This window comes from Falco biarmicus, chromosome 4, assembly GCF_023638135.1.
Source record: "Falco biarmicus isolate bFalBia1 chromosome 4, bFalBia1.pri, whole genome shotgun sequence".
Classification (NCBI taxonomy): Eukaryota; Metazoa; Chordata; class Aves; order Falconiformes; family Falconidae; genus Falco; species Falco biarmicus.
In genome coordinates this window covers 41437568-41457853 of record NC_079291.1, presented here as the reverse complement: position 1 = coordinate 41457853, position 20286 = coordinate 41437568, and the positions used below count along the sequence as shown (strand labels likewise).

Sequence of the window (20286 nt, the reverse complement as noted above, 5' to 3'; positions counted from 1 at the left end):
AACTTCGACAAAACGCCCCCCTTGGAATTGACATTTTTAGGTGTATAATCTCAGGGATCCAACTGGAAACAAAACTACTTAGAACAAAGGTGTAAAAGGGCGTAATCTTAAATAATCATTAAACAACAGGCTAAAATTTCTCAAAGGAATTTCACTAATGTTTTGGTCCCAAGCCTTACAAATTACTAGTATTAGGGAAAGATGTTTTACCTTATAGGTATTTTTAATCCCTTTATTACATTTTTTTGCATGTTTCCATTCTCTCCCTCAACACAGACCACCAGGATCCCAGATAAAGGCAGCAAGGCAGACAATATAGGTTTTCACTTTTAGGTACCCCTGAGGTGTTTTTCTCATTAGAAACAAGTTGTCTTAAGAAAATAGATGACACAGTTGTATTCAATTACCCCAAAGACACATAACTGCCTGAACCCTCTGGATTTGCATTATCCCCGGCTCTTTACAGTCTTTTTTTGCTATGAGGAATGTATTTTATGTACTAGACTCTCTGTCAGTCATATCTAGTGGATTTACCACTCCATTCTGCTTTTTTGTATTCTGAGCTAAATACCACAGTGTTTCTTCATGCTCTTACATTCCTCTGAGCCAATCACCTGGCTGGTGCCTGGGAGGTAAAAGATGTATTAAACTTGCCTTTTCTCTCAGCTTTAAAACTGTTAAACACGCCTGCATCTTTAAGAACTGTACAACTTTTAAATAAGGCATTCACTAGATTTTAGTTTTAAACTTGTCAAAATCCAAGGACTTTTTATTGGAGCCAAGTTGGTGAATGGATGAAACAAGAACCTCATGAACCACAACTCTTAGTTGTATTTTTCTGTTTAATTTGTGCTAATAATGGCTCTTCTATATATGGTTTCCAGCCACAGGTGAGATTGAAGAATACAGTCTGTAAATCACACAGCATTCAATTTCACTACTAAGCACCTAAGTCCATTATTGTCATACCCGTTTTACCTGACAGCACGATTACAATGAGTTAAACAAGATTGTTATTTACACTCCATGTTATTTGTTTGTTGATATCCTGAAATTGTGATCACATCTATCACTGCTGATACTATATGACAGTCTCATGAGTTTTATCAGTTGTCCCAAAAGAAAAAATAAGTGTGACACCTCGTACAAAATGATAGTGCAAAGACACACACACTCCGTGGGAGACAAACTTCAGCAACATAACCTTGAACCCAGTTCTGTTGTTATTGAAGTCAATAGCAAAATTGCCTCTGACTTCAGCAACACAAATAGTGTATTGCTTGATAGTTTGTGATCCTTAAGAACAGAAGCAAATTTCAAATATACGTTAAGGCACCTCTGAAGGACTTTTATAGCAGGGGCAAGGCGGCGATTTGGAATCATTTGATAGCACTATCGTGCAGACTTTCACAGCTTAACTAAAATTCAAAGATAAAGCTCTGTGACAGTAGTCACCATACTCAGTAATACTACTGTGTTGGTCACTGGTGAAAAATATCCATGTCAGTCAAAGAAGAAAAAGTATGATAACTTACTGCTGCTTGCCGATGGGTATTGGAAAGGATCCCATGAATCTTTACTTTGTCTTTCTCCATTTGGTCTATATTCACCCACAAATCCCGGCTGGTAGAATCATATGGGCCATATGTCCTTGAAGTATAGTAATTATGATCTGTATCCTCCTGAAAGGGGAAAAAACCCACAGCAAATATAGATTAGAATGGAAGATGCACCTTAGTTCTTTATATAAAACACATCATTGAAATACTGAGTTTTGTTGCTCCTGGGAGCAGCAGAAAAGACTACACTACAAGTCAACAATGAAAAAAAAAGTACAAATTGTAAATGTGTTGCAGAAGACAGCTTTGCTCCTAACCACAAGCAGCTGGCAAGGCAAACAGTTACCTCATACAATCATCTTATATTATGATTATAATGTTCACTGTCCCCAAATCCCAACCATACAGTTCCTGTAACCACATCAGTGAAAACTATGGCAAAATGTTTGACGGCTTTCAAGGCACGATGGTTAGTAAGTTCTTGTAACAACAGCCATGCTCTAACAAAGCAACAAGCAGTACTAACACCTTAAAAAAACTGTATTTTTTATCAATTTTGAACATAATTTACTGGAATATCCTTTATAAGAACATAAAAAAAAATCCTAAGAGCTATAGGCTTACAATGCTACTTCATTTCAAATCTCAACAAGATTGTTTTACTGTACATATGCCACTCAGAGAGACAAACACATATATATTTGTAGAAGAAAGGTTCCTCATCCTCACAGTCTTTGAAATAACTTTAGTTGCTGTCACACTCATGTTACAGCAAATTCAGAGATAAAATACACGAACCCTACATGTGCCATAAGAAACTGTGCTAGTGGTCCATCAAATCCTGCAGTTTGCAGATATCCAGTTTCTCAGTCAAGGGCACAGTTCAGAAGACTGTACGTCTTGGCAAAGTCTGCTTATGTCAGTGATAAAACTGGGACTCCAACACTCAAAATACTCTGTATGCCACTAAACCTTGCTGCAATCAGTTTACACTTGAAATCATATACATTTAGCACAATTAAAAAAAAATAAAATTTTGAAATCTTATCAGGAAAAATCTAGGAAATGTTTAAACCCTAAGTGGAGGAAATTCCAAAACTTCTGTCAATGTCAGTAGCTACGATTGTCTGTACCTTCCTAAAAGATATCAAAGACGGGGGAGGGGAGGGGCTCGGAAAGTGCATAGTCATAGGTGGGAGATGAAACATATCCCAGATTCCCAGTCTTCCTTAACTTGTCACAAGCTCTTGTAACCATAAAACACTAAGTCAACAGCACTACCAGCTTTCTACTGAATAGTAGTAATACTGTATTCATTCCTAGTGACACGGTCCCAAGCTAAAGATACACTTGGCAAAGGCTTATATTCTAGATGAAACTGTTCATGTTCTAGGTTAAATACATTGACCATAAATCCTGTTTCAGCTGGAGTTCATCCTACGTTAACACCATTCATTACTGATGCATTTCACTTAGGCTGTTGAAGATAAAATCACATTATTTTCTCCTTGATGATTTCTTTATCTTTTGCTATACTTTATATGCCAGGATGTACGTGCCCAGTAAATCTCAGTGACACTTTTGAAGCACCTTCTAACAACTTCAGCAGCTCTAGGTCAGTCACACAAGTAAACATAATTAAAAGTATGCTGGCAGGAAGATGACAAAAGCCAGCCACCTTAACAATTTTTTCTTATTTAGTGGTCAACAAAACCAGTTATTACCATCACGTATACAAAGGAGGTACAGTAAATTAAAAGATTTTGACAACAAAGATCCATGGAAATTCTGATGGAATGATAAATTAGGCTGGAAAAATGTAAATTGTAAGTTACATTTAAGGTATCACAAAGTCTCAAGGAAAAAGTCCAAGTGACAAAGAAGAAGAAATAATTACAAAAATAGCTTGTTCCAGGTAAACATGTAATATTTAAACTATAATTAAAACTGTGCAGTTCTTGCATTTCTAGATTTTCATAACAAATAAAGCTATGCCAGTTAATTACTAGTAGCTAAGCCCCTGCCTCTATAACAAGGCTCTGATACTGAGCCTGGTTGGTTGCTCTGTAAGAATGCTTTGAATGGTATCTTGATCTGTGCTTAAAGCAGGCTCATCATACATCTTGTAAATCAAACACTTGAGTTATAGCCTTCAGCTCAACATATTTTGTCAGTGTGTGAGGGAATTAATCGTGTATATGCAATTACCAAGTTTTTTGAGAAAAAAAAGTAAAAAAAAAAAAAGTCTCATTTACTGTTTTAATTCAGGTTAAATAACCTTAGATACTTCTAGAACGAAACAAATTCATTTCTACTTGGATGACAAGAAAAAAACAGAATTCCTCTTGCTCTTTGGAAAAGCTTCATAACCTTCAGCATATGTATTTTATGAATGGACTATTAAATATTTGTCTCTTACATCTTATTTTTTTTAAAAAATCCTACCTTTAAATTTACAATATGACTAAAATAAAGAACACACAGCTAACTACTATAGTTGGCCTGAGCAGCTCAGGAGCTTTTTCTAAGCTTTGGATCCATACTTGTAGTCCAAGTCACTGCCTTCACAGTTTTTAACATGCATTACCATGGAAATTAAATTGTTGGAGTCTTCCATATATTTCCCAGCCACAGAGAAATATTTTATTGGTATCAAGATGCCTATGAGTTTTCATTCTGACAGACCTGTTTATGGGCTTTGGTTGATTGCACCCGTTTCATGATACACTCTAACATCTACAGGTACTACATGCATAAGAAGATGGAAAAATACTTCAAAAATTACACTGAATTTGCATGCAAACTACTGATACTGAATTATGAAAATAATTTTAATAAGTATATGACACAAATGTAGAATACTGAATACAGCTAGAATTATATATACATACAAGTATGAAGAGAAACAAACTTTTCAGTTCCTTTTAATGACATAGAAGCATGTTACCAAATGAAAGAACATGCAGAGAAAGCAGACAACATACCCATCACTACTACATTTTTCTTTACCTTTTTGCGGGTATTTTGGGGATATGAACATTTTTTCCTGCGGCTTCTCTAGATATACAGTTCTATCCAAATACTGCATATATCTTAAGTTGGAAGCACCTCTCTTCTATTGAGAAGTATAGCTTTTAAGCAAAGGATTTTTCCAGATTGTTCACACCAGCTATAAGGATTACTGTTGGCAACCTTTGTGAGTATAAAAAGAGTATTTATTAGAACTTCTTTCATAATTTTTTCTTTTTGGGGAAATAAGTTATTTTTAATCCGTGGCAGTCTTCAGTGCTGAGTGGCCATTTTATTGCAGGTTGTAAAGAAAATTAATTTCTCACAGTTTTCACAAGGGATATTGTCTGATGACACCTTGAATATATTCCCATACTTTTCTAACCGCAAATGAATTTTCTCAGGAAAGCTGAATGCGTGCACTATTCATGAAAGCTCAGCACAAGGGAGGATTAAGCCTTCTTTAAATTCTCGGTGTGCAGTATTTATCAAATTAAGTGACTGAACATCCATTCCATGTGTTACATACACAGATACTCCCAAATACAGTCCAAACACCGCATATTTATTTCCTCAGTAACTGCTGTCCCTTAACAGGTAACAGATTAAGGCTTCAAATGTGTGAGGTGAGCTGCTGCAATCAAGATAGCATAAAGTAACTATGTGTGATATTTAAAAGTAACAACTACATTATGCCTCTGAAATGCTTTCATATTACTAACTGGGATTCTGGCCAAAGATGTACATGAAAATAGTACCAAAACAGACATGAAACAATAAAATTCCCTCTCAATGAAATAAGGCATCATGATTCAACAATGATACAATCACATATGTAAGCATGGGACTATTCAGATTTAATTATCTTCCTGTTACATTTTTTTCTTTAGCATAAACTGAAAGATACTGTAAATGTTTTGGAGACAGGATATTATCAAACAAGATTTAGGTTAAGAATAAGAGTCTCTGTTGAATCCAACTGCATGAATATTTTGCTTTTAAATACTGGATCCAATTGGATTCAAACTACAGACAGTACTGAATGAGAAGTTTTGCCATATATATATATACACACATGTATCTATTTATGTCTCTACCTGTAAGGCTGTAACTGAAAAAAAAGAGTAGGAATTTCAGCCAGAAGAAAAGGAACTGGCATCCAGAAATGAGCTCTGTTGCACAACCGTATGCTATAAGAAAACTCTTAGTTCCTCTGCAGTTGAAAGAAGACAGACATTCGCAAAGCAAATCAATAATGATTTTCCATTGTTATACTGATCAGCCAGCCAGATGGCAGTTACATTTTGGTGGCCTAAGTTTTGGTTGCCTTCTCCCAGTCCTGGGAGACTGTTCGTGCCATGACTGACGGGGGGGGGGGGGGGGGGGGGGGGGGGGGGGGGGCGGGAAATCAAGCAAGCAAGCAAGCAAAGGCTCCTTATCTTCAAATATCTGTGATTAAGTGTCATGAGTTATTGCCAGCTGCAACAGACAAAAATTAGACTCATTTAATTTAACAACTGTTGTCCCTTTAAATATCCTATGTATTGAACTTGCATTTTCAGACTTTCGTTGAGATGACACCACAACAAACTTTGAAGCTATCAAGGATACAGAGTTAGACTTCATAAGTGACTCATTTTATCACTATAAAAGGAAGGTCTCATATCCGATTTTTAACAAAATGCATTAATAAACTGCCCAAATTATCCAAATTTTATGAAATTTTTGAATTATCTGAAAGTGTTGCTGGTATTCGCTGCAAAAATTAGTGCTGAAACTCATCACCAAATACTAAATTCAGAAAGTCACCTTTAACTCTGAATATGAGCATTTACAGATGAATAGCCTATGAAATTAATCAGACAACTATGCATTCTAAAAGCTGAATTTGTAGAATGAAGTGGAAACACTGGAAGGAGAAAACAGCCAGTTATATATTTTAAAATAGATCACTTTTCAGGAAGAAAATAAAGATAATAATAAAATACTTCAAGGGAAATTTAGAGAAAGGAAATAAGGCAGCAATTAATAGTATTTCCCTAATGAAGAAAAGCAGTTCTGACATTTCATTTTGCAGAAGACAAAAGAACACTGTTTCTATTAAAATAAGCCGGCAACAAGATGGCCCTGCACATATATAACAAAACCAGCTTCCTCAAAACTTATTTGCACTCTTACCCAATCTCACTTAATGCTTGTTACTCTCTTATGCTCTCTCTGCTTATCCTGTCAGTGAAACACAGCTAAAATTGACTTCTGAAATGTTTCAGGGTTTTGTTAGAAAATTGCTCTTGGATTTTGAACATTATTAGTATCCACCAGCTAAAAGCAGCACAAGGGGGAGAACAGAAATGACAGCTCATGCAGGACTTGAGCTAGCTCTGCATTGCAGCTGATGGAAACCTTCTTCCAGCTGGCATGTGCTTGGGCACTGAGAAGGGGCAAGAGAGACACACGGTCACACTCTGCATCACCAGAGAACAGGAAGCATGTGTGCATGGTGTTGCAATTTAATTTCCTCATTTATTTGAGTCTTCTTTAGGCAGGCACTGACTGAGACTGGGGGAAGGGCGGCAAGGGTACATGGAGAACACCCCCAGTCCAACGGCCATTAGCAGAAGATCTTTTATCATACTGTCTCATCTCTTCTATCCTGGAACGGGGTCCTAATGAGAAGATTAAGGTCAGAGAGAATGGGGAAAGACCCACACACAAAAGGAAAAAAGCCATATAACTGCATTCTAACAGAGACTACTGCAATTGTAATTATACCAATATTATGATGCAATTTTACAGTTTTATAGGATCTGATAACTGAAGAACCCCAAGGAATGCTTAATTTGAACTGGCCTCTCAAAACGTGACAGCTCTAATTTCAGTAGATAAGCTACACACTAACTACCTACATACCACATGAAAGTCTTGAAGAGGATACATATAGCGGTTGCTGCTTTGGAAGCTCGATTGTTAGAAGTACCTATTTCATTTCATAAAGTGCTTTGCATTAAGGATAACCTCCTCTCTGCTATTCAATTTCTTAACAAAAGCTTTTGTTCTGTATGTTTCCTTAAAAGAGATCCATACAGTTTACAAAACTGCCTCACTGCTTTCACAAAGGCAAAGCTACAATCTGTTTCTTTTGGGGGGTGGGATGGGGTTGGTAGGTTGTTTTTTTCCCTTTTTTTTTTTTAAATATCTAATGTGGGAAGAAGTTAGGAAATACGTGTATATATATATACATAGACATAGCATACATATTCTACATCAACAGTCACCAGAACCTGCAAACATCACTGTTAATTACACAAGCCTTAGAAAAATCCTTATTGCACAGCTAATATCATGTCTATATGAATGAGGGGAACCCAGTCTAACAAAAGAGAAAAACCTTTGTGTGACAATTATTTTTTTAAGATTAAGAATTTTTAATTATTATTTTTATATTTTTAAAATATATTTATAATACTATATTTTTCTATATCTATATTTTAAAGATTATTTTAATAAGAATATTAAATATATTAAGATAATTAAGAAATTATCTTAATCTCATATTGAGATTAAGAACTTTATCTCATGTTGTTTTCTGCAAGAAAAGGGGACACGAGTGCTCTGCAGAGTCCTGAAAGCGTGTCTGTGTGCAAGAGTCCTCAGACTCAGGTTTTCACTAGGACCAGTGTGGAAGTCACTTTGCCCAGAATCTCACAGATTTGCACCTGGAGTTTGTTACTGTAAATAGTAAATGATGTCATCAACTGGGATGAAATAAAAGCATTTAACACACAGCTCTTGCTCCTATGTACACACACAGCTTTACGCGGCTCTACAACATCTTAAACTCCCAGGTTTTTGAACCGCACTTTTCTGAGTGCCTGACAGCACCTGTAACGGAGAGTCACAGACTCTGACAGACAGTCTGGCAGAGAAGGATGCCATAAACCTGTTATTAATCCAAAAAGCCATTTAGTCTTTCTGGCCTTGTGAAAAGTCAATGTGGAGGCACTGCATTTTCATGCTATGCAGCCACTTTTGAAAGGAAGCCCCTCTTGGGGACTGCTATAAAACTGTCAGCCTATTTAGGGGTCATTACAACGGTCTTATAAAGCCCCTTGGACTGTCTTGTCGTAAGAGACAAGCTTCAAAGGCGCAAAAGACTCTGCAGTGCTTTACTTGAGAGGAAAAAAAGCCAAATCACCATGTCACTCAAAACCCAATTACAGTAGGGAAATATTTATTATGCAGTTTTGTTCCTGATTTGCTGGAGCAGAAGTTTGAGAAATGACATTCTCAAAATAAACCTTTATTAACTGCTCTGGAGCATCCTCTCCACTAAAAGAAAACAATAGGAACCATTGCAATAAAATTACCATGAAAACATCTAGCAACAATTTGATTTTGGTGTAAATATGAAACGTATAGAATTTATTTTCTCATTTTTAGATATGTAAAAATGACTAAAGTCTTTATAAAACTGAAACTGTAAAAATGACTGTAAACATAAAGAAACACTGCCAGGTGTAAACTGCAGAGCATCAGTGGTTATGACCCCGTGTACCTGTTACCAGCCCCGTTCTTAGGGGTTCACGACTGCAGATAAGACCATAAATAATTTTGTCATTATCTTTTAAAAATTCACTTCCTGTGAGGAGTATAATTGACAGTGTATTTCTAAGTGTATATACTTTGACATACTTAAAGCCACACGTGCAATTTTTAACTCCCCCTAAGTTCAGTTTAATTTTATATTTATTTATTTCTTTATTTAAATCCAGGTACTAGGGTAATTTTAGATTCTCTGTAGCCTATTTCTTCCTTCAGTATATATTCAGAAGCCATTTTCCTTTCTTTGTCCCTTCTCTATAGAAAGAGACAAGAGGAAAACAGACAACCAAGACCCCACAGCCCCAAGGCCTCACATGAGGAGAGAAAATGGCAAATTTGAGTCAGGATGAAAATTGTTACAGATCTGGAGAATTAAGTTAATATTAGAAAGTATAGTTTCCAGTTGATCAGAGCTTTATGTAGGACATTGCTGGAAGCTGCCTCCACACTCACTGGTGTGTGCTGCAATTCCTGAGCAGCAAATACTGTCTCAGGGATCTATCAGGGCTCACAGCTGAAACTATAGGGCAATCAGTTGTAAGAACACGTACAACAGATATGAAGTCGATACAGTCAGGAACATGAGTTTGTTAATGCAGTAGCTTTTTACCTGTAGGAATAAAGCCTAATTTGAAGCTTTTAAAGGTATCTTATGCTCACCTCACCGAGCACCAGCCTTTGCCAATGCCACACTGCACAGTTCAGCTGTGTGCTGTTCAGCATATAGTCACACAGCAGCAATGCTCATCACAGAGCCTGAGCATCGAAGGACAAACTGCATCATCATTGCTTCTCTAGAGAATGCTCAGTTTAAACAGATAGCAACCAAACGTGGTAGTCTATTTAATCAGAGCGCTTTCTAGTTTAGCTCTCACATACATACAGCACACTTAAATTTTTAGTTACTAAAACACAGGACTGGCCAAAATCAATAATCAGTATCCAAAATTTCAAAATTACCATTCATGTCTTAGAAAGATAGTAGTGATTATAGTGGTTGAGCTGTAGTCCCAATTTCTAATGCTTTTTGGAAAGCTTGCTCTTTGCTTTGGAAAAAATGTACACATTTTGCTTTGTTCAGATGTATTTTTCCACACACATCTGTAACAGGAGTTCAGTCAAGATATTCTATACAAGAATAGTGAAAACAATGCTATGTACAATTTTAACAAACTGTTCTAACCAGCCACATTTCTTAAGGACTTGTCACAGAAATGCTTTGAGCGGTCATGCTCAGAAAAATAAATAAATCCCTCGAGAGCTCTCTAATATAAGTGCCACAACTGTAAGACACTGTATTTAATTGATATGCTTGATGATGTACACATTGACTAGACAGGCACCTCCAAGTCACTCCCTCTGCATAACATCAGGCTCAAAACAAGCTTTCTGCAGCATCTGCACTCCTGTTCTTTTCAGAACGGATACTCCAAGCACTTTGCAATTGCTCAGACAAGGTCAAGATGCTAAGTATCTTTACTGTGCTGTCTCTGAGAAGCACTACTGCCTTCAAACTAACCCAGTGTCCAGTTGATTCAATATTCTCAAATATTTCAAAATTAAACATGTTATTTTCTTTTTGATAGATGTTATTTTTTTTCCTTGTGTATAATTTCCACATATATGTTGTTTTTTAAGAGTAGAGTGATTCAAAGTGGAAAAGCTTCATAAACTTGTATTTTCTGTTCTTGCTTTCAGCTGAATGCATGACAGTAGAAGATAAAACACAAGGCAACTTGAAAGGTGTCTTTTCACAATTTAAAGCAAAAATAGTGATGGCAAACACGTATAACCCCTCCTAAGCACTGAAAAACAGTGAAAGATGAAGACATGAGATTTTACTTATGCCTAAACCTCTGCATTTTAACTCTGACCAGAATTGGGCCATTTTATTTTGCCTGACACTGATATAATTTGTTGGTGTATCTGTTAATTAAAAAAAATAAAAACAAAAACCCCCATCATTTTCACTTCAGATTTAGATTATCAAATAGTTAGCTGAGCAGGGTTCCAAGCACTCATTACCAGAACCACAGACCTAGTAAATGCTGTCAACGAAGGTCTGCCAGCTCAGCAAGCTTTCAGGGCCGCTTTAGAGCAAACAATGCACACCTTGACTGCACTGCCTATACTGACCATGGAGGAGATGTAATTGCCTAAGCACAGGAGGAACCCAGGACCATTCACGAATGCAGATACGATCCAGGACCTATAGCAGACTCCTATTTTAAAGGAGGAGCAACGGACCATTCAGTATAACCAAGTGCCCAAAACAATGCCAGACGCCTACAATTAGGCAACTGAATTTCACCTTAAATTTCCACCACCTATGACAGGACACTACCTCACATACAATGACTTGCACATACCTCATCTACCCCACACATGCACCTATATTTAGGTATCCAAATTGAGAGGCTGAATTTCACCTTTGATTTCAATATTAACTAAAAAGGCAAATCACTCATACAGACTCCAGCCTTTCATAGCAATCACAGTAGCCTAGTATTTTATATAAATTCACATACATCATTAGTGCAATATACAGATGCGTACTACCCTTAATTGAATCTTTATGTAAGAAACAAAACCTCTGCAATGTATTTAAGAAATTACCTTGATTTCTGAGGTGGAGTAATATGCCTGATGTGTCATGAAGATAATACTAATATAGGAAAAATCAACATTTCATGCACTGCTAATGACTAACTGATAGCATCAAATGTTCTATCTCCATTTTTATCAAAAAAAAAAACCAACCCCTTTTGTCACTTACATTACTATAACTGTAGTCCAGCTGTATAGCACATGAATTACTTTTTTAACAAAATGGAAATTCTCAGAAATAAGTTGCTGTCAACTATATAGTCATCAGTTGTTCACCTGTAAGCATTCGGGGTTTGTTTTCTAGACATAGAGACATTTGGTGCCTTTGCTTATAACTACTGAAGGGAGGTGTTCCAAATGCCCCCACCAAACTTGCCATAAACCCCTGTGCCAGCCAGTCAGTTATACCCCCTAAAGGAGCACCCACCAGCCTGCTGATGCATAGCAGCCACACTGTTGGCCCACTCCTGTGAACGGCTAAACAGCCTAGCACTTTGGAGCCAGATTATGCCTATTTTAGCACCATAAGGCACTTTTCTTCTCACACACCAGGAAAGAGGCATTCACACTTTGCCTGAGGCAGGAAGAACCTGAGAAAGCTGCTTACTTTGCTGTCTGTACTGGAGCAAAAAGGGAATACCTTCAAGAGATCATGGCATTTCATCCCTCATGACATTTTACTGTTCCACCTATATGAGATCAGACAGACAGAATTTCCATCTGCAATTTCTCCCCTTTCCTACTTCTGTTGCTAAGGCTACAGAAAGAGTATTCTTAGAGTCACGCTTTCATTTATTTAAAAAAAATTAATAGTAATTTGTGAAAAGTCATGCAGCTTGACACAAAAGCATGAAGCAAAACTCTAGTAACCTTGTCACATCTCTCTACTTCTGTTAAATATCGTGCCACTAAAAAGTCTGGTGAATATGTGAAAGTTTGCTGGGTTTTAGTGGTTTTTTTGGTTTTGTTTGTTTGGGTTTATTCTTCTTGTTATTCACACTGCAATTTGTTGCAAACTCTCCAAAATCTCCATTTGTGTTCTAGAAATAAACATCCTGCTTTATTAATGATGGTCTGTGGAAAGCTAGACATGCTATACATGAATGCATGCCAATTTTACTGAAGAATGACAACAAAAAAACCCCTATTATTTTCATTACTTATCAATTTCTGTACTGTGTCTGAAATACTTCCAACATTAAGAGTGTTTCATCACCATTTTCTTCAGCAGTTGACAGCATTAAGCTGGAATTTTTGGAAGGACAAATGCACATTTTAAAAATGGAACTCTCTTAACTCTGATCCCCCTCTTGATATGAATTTTGAGCTTTGGCCCCATTTATTATTCTCTTTGAAAAGTTTGCATAATTCACGTAATCACAATGAAGACAGGCCATTGTCTCTCTGATAAATGCTTAAAGCTCTCAAGTTATAATTACTAAATTTACACACAGTCAAAGGAAGTGTCTGACCAAATCTGAAATGATGTACCCATCTGCTTACATGACAAGTTGTTACAGTTTTGGGATAAGGGATAATCGACTCTCACATATTACAAAAACATGAAAGATTTTCAGAGTGGCACAGAGTAATCCATCAATGTCAGCAGAATTCCTATGGCTTTGAAAACCTATCCCTAAGGACTGCTGTTATCCAAACTGGAATTATGTGGCTTAGCGTAACAACTTTCTACTTACCTACCCAAATTCCTCTGCACTAACAACTGAGTAATATATTCCTCCTCACACCCTGCTCCAACCAGCTATACACAACTTGCTGCATGCTGTTAAATTAACTAGGGCTGTTCTGCACGGGTTGAAACTAACATCGTCCTCTGCTTTTTGCATGACCAAATCAATACGAGTCTCCAGATGAACATGGTGAGGAGAGCCAGAAAGGAAATGACTGCAAAGGAGACCTTCCCAACCTCCCAGCCTTCACTGCCACACTAGTATTCAGCTTTCACAAACTTAATCTATTTTCAGTGAACTTCTGCAAAAAAGGGCTAAGGAATGTATGACAAATAATTCAGAAAGAAAGTACAGGGTCTGTTGTTGATACTGCTCATAGCTCTTTTCAGTCATGAGTTCAGCTTTGTGGAATAATTGCAATGTGCTTTAGGAACCTGGAGATGAAGAGGGATATGGAAACATAAAATATTATTATCAAGAAAATTCAAAGGCAGATTCCATTAAATTCTGAATCCCCTGTCTCCTTCCTTGCTACAGAAATTCATTATTATCAGCATATTAAATTAAATGCCTTGTGTGCCAACATAGCCAAGCATGTGGAAATGAACTCAGGATTACCATGGAGAACTGTGAATTCCCTTACTTAGGAGTGGAGAAACTTTTTTTTTAAAAAAATTCTTTCCTTCCCTGCCTTCCACCCCTTAAGTTTAAAGGAAATAGAGAATTAATCTCGCCTCTAGCCTTCGCCTTTTTCTTTTTCAGCTATACCCGAGTTATTAGCAAAACCGTCACCCCTTGAGTTTAGATTAGCAATCATGGAAACATTGACAGGCTCACTGCAGAGCTGGCAATGAATTCAGTCCAGCTGAAGACTGTAGCAGGCCTAGTGCAAGTGTCAAGATGACCTTGATTTAAGTAAGCAATTAAGAAATTCAATATAGAAGAATATATGAGGCTTTTGTCTAGTTTACCATTTTGCAACCAAAAGCCTGAAAGAAAACAAGACAGTGATAGATCAGTCTGCTGGCCAGCTAGAAAGCGTGACATCGCTGGTGGAAAACTCAGCTGGACAAGCTGAAAGAAAGTGAGTAAATGAATGATTGTCCAAGATTCTAATTGTAGTTGCAGGTGACACTGTTTGGTGTGATTCAATAGAAGTACAGGACTAGGATGTGATCTGTGCTGCTTACAGATTAATTCACTTTCTGGGTCTTCCTGACTTACTAAAAATCATCAGTTAAATACTGGATTTAGTAATAATTTACAGAAATTTTGATTTGACTTAGGATGTCATCTGAAGTAGCTTGCTTTTTGAGAAAGTTCAAACACTTTCATAACATCACACGAAGAAGTAAGGAACGTTTTTTTCCCCTTGACTCAGTTTGAAAAAAGGAGACTTGATTTTTCTGAACATAAATTACATTCTCCATCTCCATCATCTCCAAATAACAAGGTAATTTTCTAAAATAAACTCTTAAAAACTGTGAATAAAACAGTTTAAAAATAGCAATAACAACCTTTTTTGAAAACAGCATAATAAAGGCTTTTTAAAACCTATGCAAGAAAATCCTATACATCTTAGTCTTCAATTACTGTATCATTTAACAGCAAATTTTAGTGCTCTTACAACAAAAATATGACATCTAAATATTCTGCTACACAGAAAAGCAAAAAGATACATCCACGATGGTGTCAGTGCAACTCCAGCATATCCCAAGACTGTTCCTCCAGTACACCCTAAATCTCTGTTGTAACGTTCAAGCTTCTAACCATGAAAATAGTACACTGGTGTTTAACCTAATTTAGTGAGTGGATACCAATGAGAGCACAAGAACAGATGCAATCATGCCAAACATTATTAGTCTGGTCCCCAGAACTAAGAATGATGCCCAGGAAGAGTAAAGGACCCCGGGCAAACTGGCAGTTCCCTGATTTTGCCGTGCCAGTGATCTGCTCTTCAGAACCTTCCGTTCTGTTTAATAATCCTTGACAAATTTCTATTCCATGAACTTGTCTGGTTTTGTAAATTTTGGCATCTGCAACATTCAGCATCAATGAACTCCAAAGGTTTCACAGTTCAACGATGTTCAGTAGAGAAGGAATCATATGGCATATTTGTTTGATCCTCTAGGACATTACAGAAACATCAGAGCCCTGAACAGAACCCACCCGAAAAGAGACTTCTGGGCTTAAGTTATACTGGCTTAAAATCAGCGAGACAACTGTTTTAGATACAGCTGAACGTGAAATGGTCTAAGGCAACATAAGATGGGTATGAAATGGCAGAAAGCCTGATGTAATACTACCTTCAACTGTAAACCCACAATTTTTTAGTCACAGTAGTTTTAGCCCTGGAGATACCAGGGCTATACTAGATGACCAAAGGTTAACCTAAGATTGAGAAAAATATTTGCAAGCCTACAGAAGACCAAATTTCCCCTCCCTGTCTCGAATGAATCCTTTGAGTACACCAAATATCACATGATATTTAATATATATATATTTAATATATATGATTAGTAATTAATAATAAAAATATAATTTAAAAAATTATTAAATGCAAACAGAAACAACTCTACTTCCCTAAAATTAAAAATAAGAATGAATGCAAAATCTGTATCATAACAAAAGTTGCAAGTAGGTCAGGTAAGCTGCAGCTATGTAATTAGATCAGTTAAAGTGAAATTCTTCACTTGGAACTTAAAATGATCTTAAAACAAAATTTGCCATTTCCCTTCTTTTAGGCAAGGGTTCAATGTTATTTGAGCTCAACAATATAGACTAGGATCTGCCCCTCAAATGAAGCAACAATACAATTCACGTATCAAAGATAAAACTGATTATTCCTTTTGGGGTTTTTGTGTTTTGGTTTTTTTTTAAGTTTTGAGTTTGGTTTTTTTCACAAGACTTTTTGAAAACGCAGACTTCAGGGCAGAACTATTGCTCTTTTGCTCTCTAAAGAATCAGCCAAGTCCATCGACAAACCTTTGCTCTGCAAAGCTTCATTCCTCCCCACTGACATGTCAAATTTAAAATAAAAAAAAAGCCTATATCGTGGTTAAACCTTTGTACTGAATATGCATTACTTTGGTACTTTACAATCCACATTAAAATGTGACTATTCACCAAAAAATAATTCTGTCCTGATGCAGAGATCAATAGTATCCCCAATTTTATTACACTGAATAAGTATATCAATGTCCGTGAAGTTCACTCTTGCGTTGTTGAGGATCACCAAAAAGGAAAGGAAGATACAAACACTATTTCAGCAAAATATTCGAACTACAAATTCAAAAGCTAAACTGGCAAGCTACTCTACACAGGTAATTAAAGCCTGTGAAAGATGGCTCATCAGGAAACAGACTTTAGAAGTAAAGCGTGTCTCTCCATAGCTTGGAATGAGGAAAGAGAACAGAAATACTCGTTAAACTATTTGATAATAAGGATTTTTTCTCAAATGTAGAACATTCTTCTCAGTAACTTGGAGTGACCATGATTTCAGAATACAGCACTAGTAACACTGCTGCTTATTTTCAAGTCCTACAGATGAAACCGGCATTAAAGTATTGGGGGTGTGTGTGTGCAGAACAGAGGAAGGCTTGGCCAAACTGACAGCTCACACCACCACTACGATATTGTTTAGTTTTCAGGCTTCAGTTATGCATGGGTAAGTTTTTCTACTTTTAATACAGTGTGTTAGAGCAGTAATTGCAGGACTGCCTTATTATTTGTCCAGCTGAGTGGAATTTAATCTTAACCATTATTTTTTTCCTTGCTCAGGCTTGCAGTAAGAACACAGCAGTAGGCATGCTGACACTGCTGTCAGTAGCTGAGAGTAATTTCTCTCAAATCCCAAGAGCTGTAAAACTCAATCCCTTCTGTTGTTTTTGTCAGTCAGAATCAGACATCTTCACTTCAATGAGTGACTGGGACTGATAAGGGAGAAGACTTCTTCTAGGCAGAAACTCCAGGAGAAAATGCAAAATTCAGCAAAAGATTGTTGCCAGTAGGAAATCCACCAGTGTTGTTCTGATAGGGGCAAGACACTTTTCAGGTCTACGCTACAGGGATTGCCAAAATTTACATTTCAGACAACATCTAGAAAAACTAAAGGAAAGAAAAAGAAAGAAGGGTGTCTTTAGTTAGCGATTATATTTTAGTTAAAAGCAATACACAGCAGGAGATATCAGTGACATCCACAGGAATAAATGAACAGTTTCACCACTGAAGAAAAAAAATGTTTTGCACTGAAATAGCCACAATTTTCTGTGTTCACAAGTACTATGTTGGAAGAGGTGGAAGAAGTTAAGATACAGTCAAGTTTGATTCAACATAGCACACTCAGCATGCCATTTCTTACCGAACTTCTGTCTTACAGTTGCACTCACTCATTTTTCTAAGACTTTATATCTTTAAAAAATAGATTTTACTCTTTTCATGGTGTAAAGCAATAAAACCTTAGTGTTAGCATGGCTGCACTCAGCTCAAGCCTGGCTATGATTTAATCTTATTTTATTGCTGGATTTCTTCTTGATATTTGAAGTTTGTGAAAGACTATTGTTTTGATGTATCATCTCTATACAGTGGCAACAAATCTGAAAGTAATTCATAAGTTCCAAAGTTATTTTGCAAAGTTTGTCATCTTCTGCTAATGCCAACACAAGCTATATATTAGAAACTGCTCCATTTCAATCTCTCCATATTTTACTTTTCAGTGTTGTTTAACCCCCAGTGAACAGTACAATCACAAGGATCAGGGACTGAGAACGGTGAAGCAAAGGACCAAGCAACTTGCCTAGAAATCTTCTATAAAGCCTATAGCTGGAACAGCTTTACAGGAAATCTGGGATAAAGAGACAAAAATTATAAATACAGAAGGAGAATCACATCTGTTTGGAGGTCCATATAGCCATAACCACAGGATATCACTTGAAAAATTACGCACCTTTTAAACTATGGAAAAATTATTCTGCTACATTTGCACAAGGCACAATTATATATTAACGCATTATACAGCCTCTTTCAGTGCTCAGTGGCCATGCCTACATTAGCAAGCACTGTGGCAAAACAGGAGTGCATTTGTGGATATCTTAGTGGTGAAAACTGGGGACCCAACATCCATACTAGACACATTTCAGGGATTAGTTCCTTTTCCAGTAAATGCAAAAAAGCAACAGGCAACAAGAACCTCTGCTCCCCACCTTTATCACTACAGGGCTTCAGGGGTTAACAGAATGGTTGGTCATACCACAACTGTGAATCTGAGTTTATTGTACAGTATTAATACTCATTTACTTAATAACAGTGCGTCATTATAGAGCATACTTTCGTTTTTAAGAGTATGTGAAGAAAGGTAGTATATTTGTTCTATTTTTCTCCTTGCTTGAAAGACGGCATGAAAATCTAGACATATTCATTAAGACATATTTTCACTCACTGCTTTTTCAAGGTCTTACAGTGTTTGCAGCAACAAATTCCACCCTATACATTGCATTTCCTAGGCTCTATTTATTCTAAATAAAAGGCACTTAACATCCTGAGTACAATAAATAAAAGTGGTAGATTATTCAACAAAGAAAAAACCAACCCTAACCCCCAAGACCAGAGAGAAGAGTCCTAAGAAAAATGGGAGGAAAACACCAAACCAAAACAAAAACCGGAAAGCGATACTGGAAATTAAAAGATTGTGAAATCCCAGAAATCTAAGAAACAAACTCTCTAGAAAGAACTGTTGATAGAAATTACACTTAATTTTTTAACGTCCCACCTGATTTCTCAAATATGCCCCACAATAATCCCCATCTCTGAGGTCCCTGTAACTACAGTGTGGTATATGTTTCCCCTCTTACCCTAGCACCCACAGGAACATGGAGGCTGTGTTTGCACTGGCCAGTCCTGAGCACCAGTTAGTGCATATAGGATGCAGTTCTGATGCTTCCAAACTAAATAAATAAATAAATAAATAAATAAAAAATAATAAAAAAAAATTCTCCTCCGGCTTACAGGGAAACATATCAGCTTCTGACAGTCCCAAAGTTATTCCAGGTAGAAGACTTTCACGTTTGGCTTTGTGACCCTTTGGAAGAAAGATGGCTTAGCCATGGATACCCTGTCTTCAAAGGGAGACTGCCTGATGCTCTCATTTGCCATGAAGCCAAGAAGCCACCTCGGTTGCACTGCTTCTGCTGTCTTTTTGGGGTTGACCTTTGCAGTTGATTTGGACTGCTGACAACCTATTTCTCCACCCATCCCAAGACTATCTGCTTTGGGGATTTCTCTAGGAGCGTAACATTTGTGCCCATCTGTACAAATGAGATCTCTCTCACCCTTTTTACACCTGTCCTGCTTTAGTGCTTGCTTTCTCTCTGGCTATGTTATGCAGGTGGAAAGAAACCTTAAAAAACCGTTTATGGAGCATGGCCGCAGAGACTTAGATATTGTCCCTCTTCTTTATTTGGGCTCTAAAGCACCAGTAGCAAATAAAGCAAATGGGACCAACCTCCATCCTTGGAACTCTTTTTGAATTTACAATATTCTAGTCCCTAATTGGCACATTGTAATAAATCTATGAAACTATGGGGAAAGAGGAATATTTTCAAGATTGTCATACTATTTTGCTGTTTATGATAAGCATTTATTATACATTGATTTTACCCTATAACCTCCAGCTTGCTATCAGCTCTCCAGAAACTCCACAAATGCTACGTGCCTAGAAAATCTGGCTTGCAGCAGAAAACCGTTCTTCCTGTTCTTTGCCTTTCTCTTGGCATCTCCAGGTTTGCACATTTGTGCTACCACAACACTGCACTTGTGGACCA

General features: G+C 37.0%; 1 protein-coding gene across 1 annotated transcript in view; it reads right to left on the bottom strand.

Annotated features, from left to right (window-relative positions):
• Positions 1-20286, bottom strand: part of PLXDC2 (plexin domain containing 2) — a 271468-nt gene that overhangs the window by 123971 nt on the left and 127211 nt on the right. The window contains exon 3 of the mRNA XM_056336805.1: positions 1536-1682. Within this exon, the coding sequence (XP_056192780.1) occupies positions 1536-1682 (147 nt within the window). The remainder of the gene's footprint in view (positions 1-1535; positions 1683-20286) is intronic.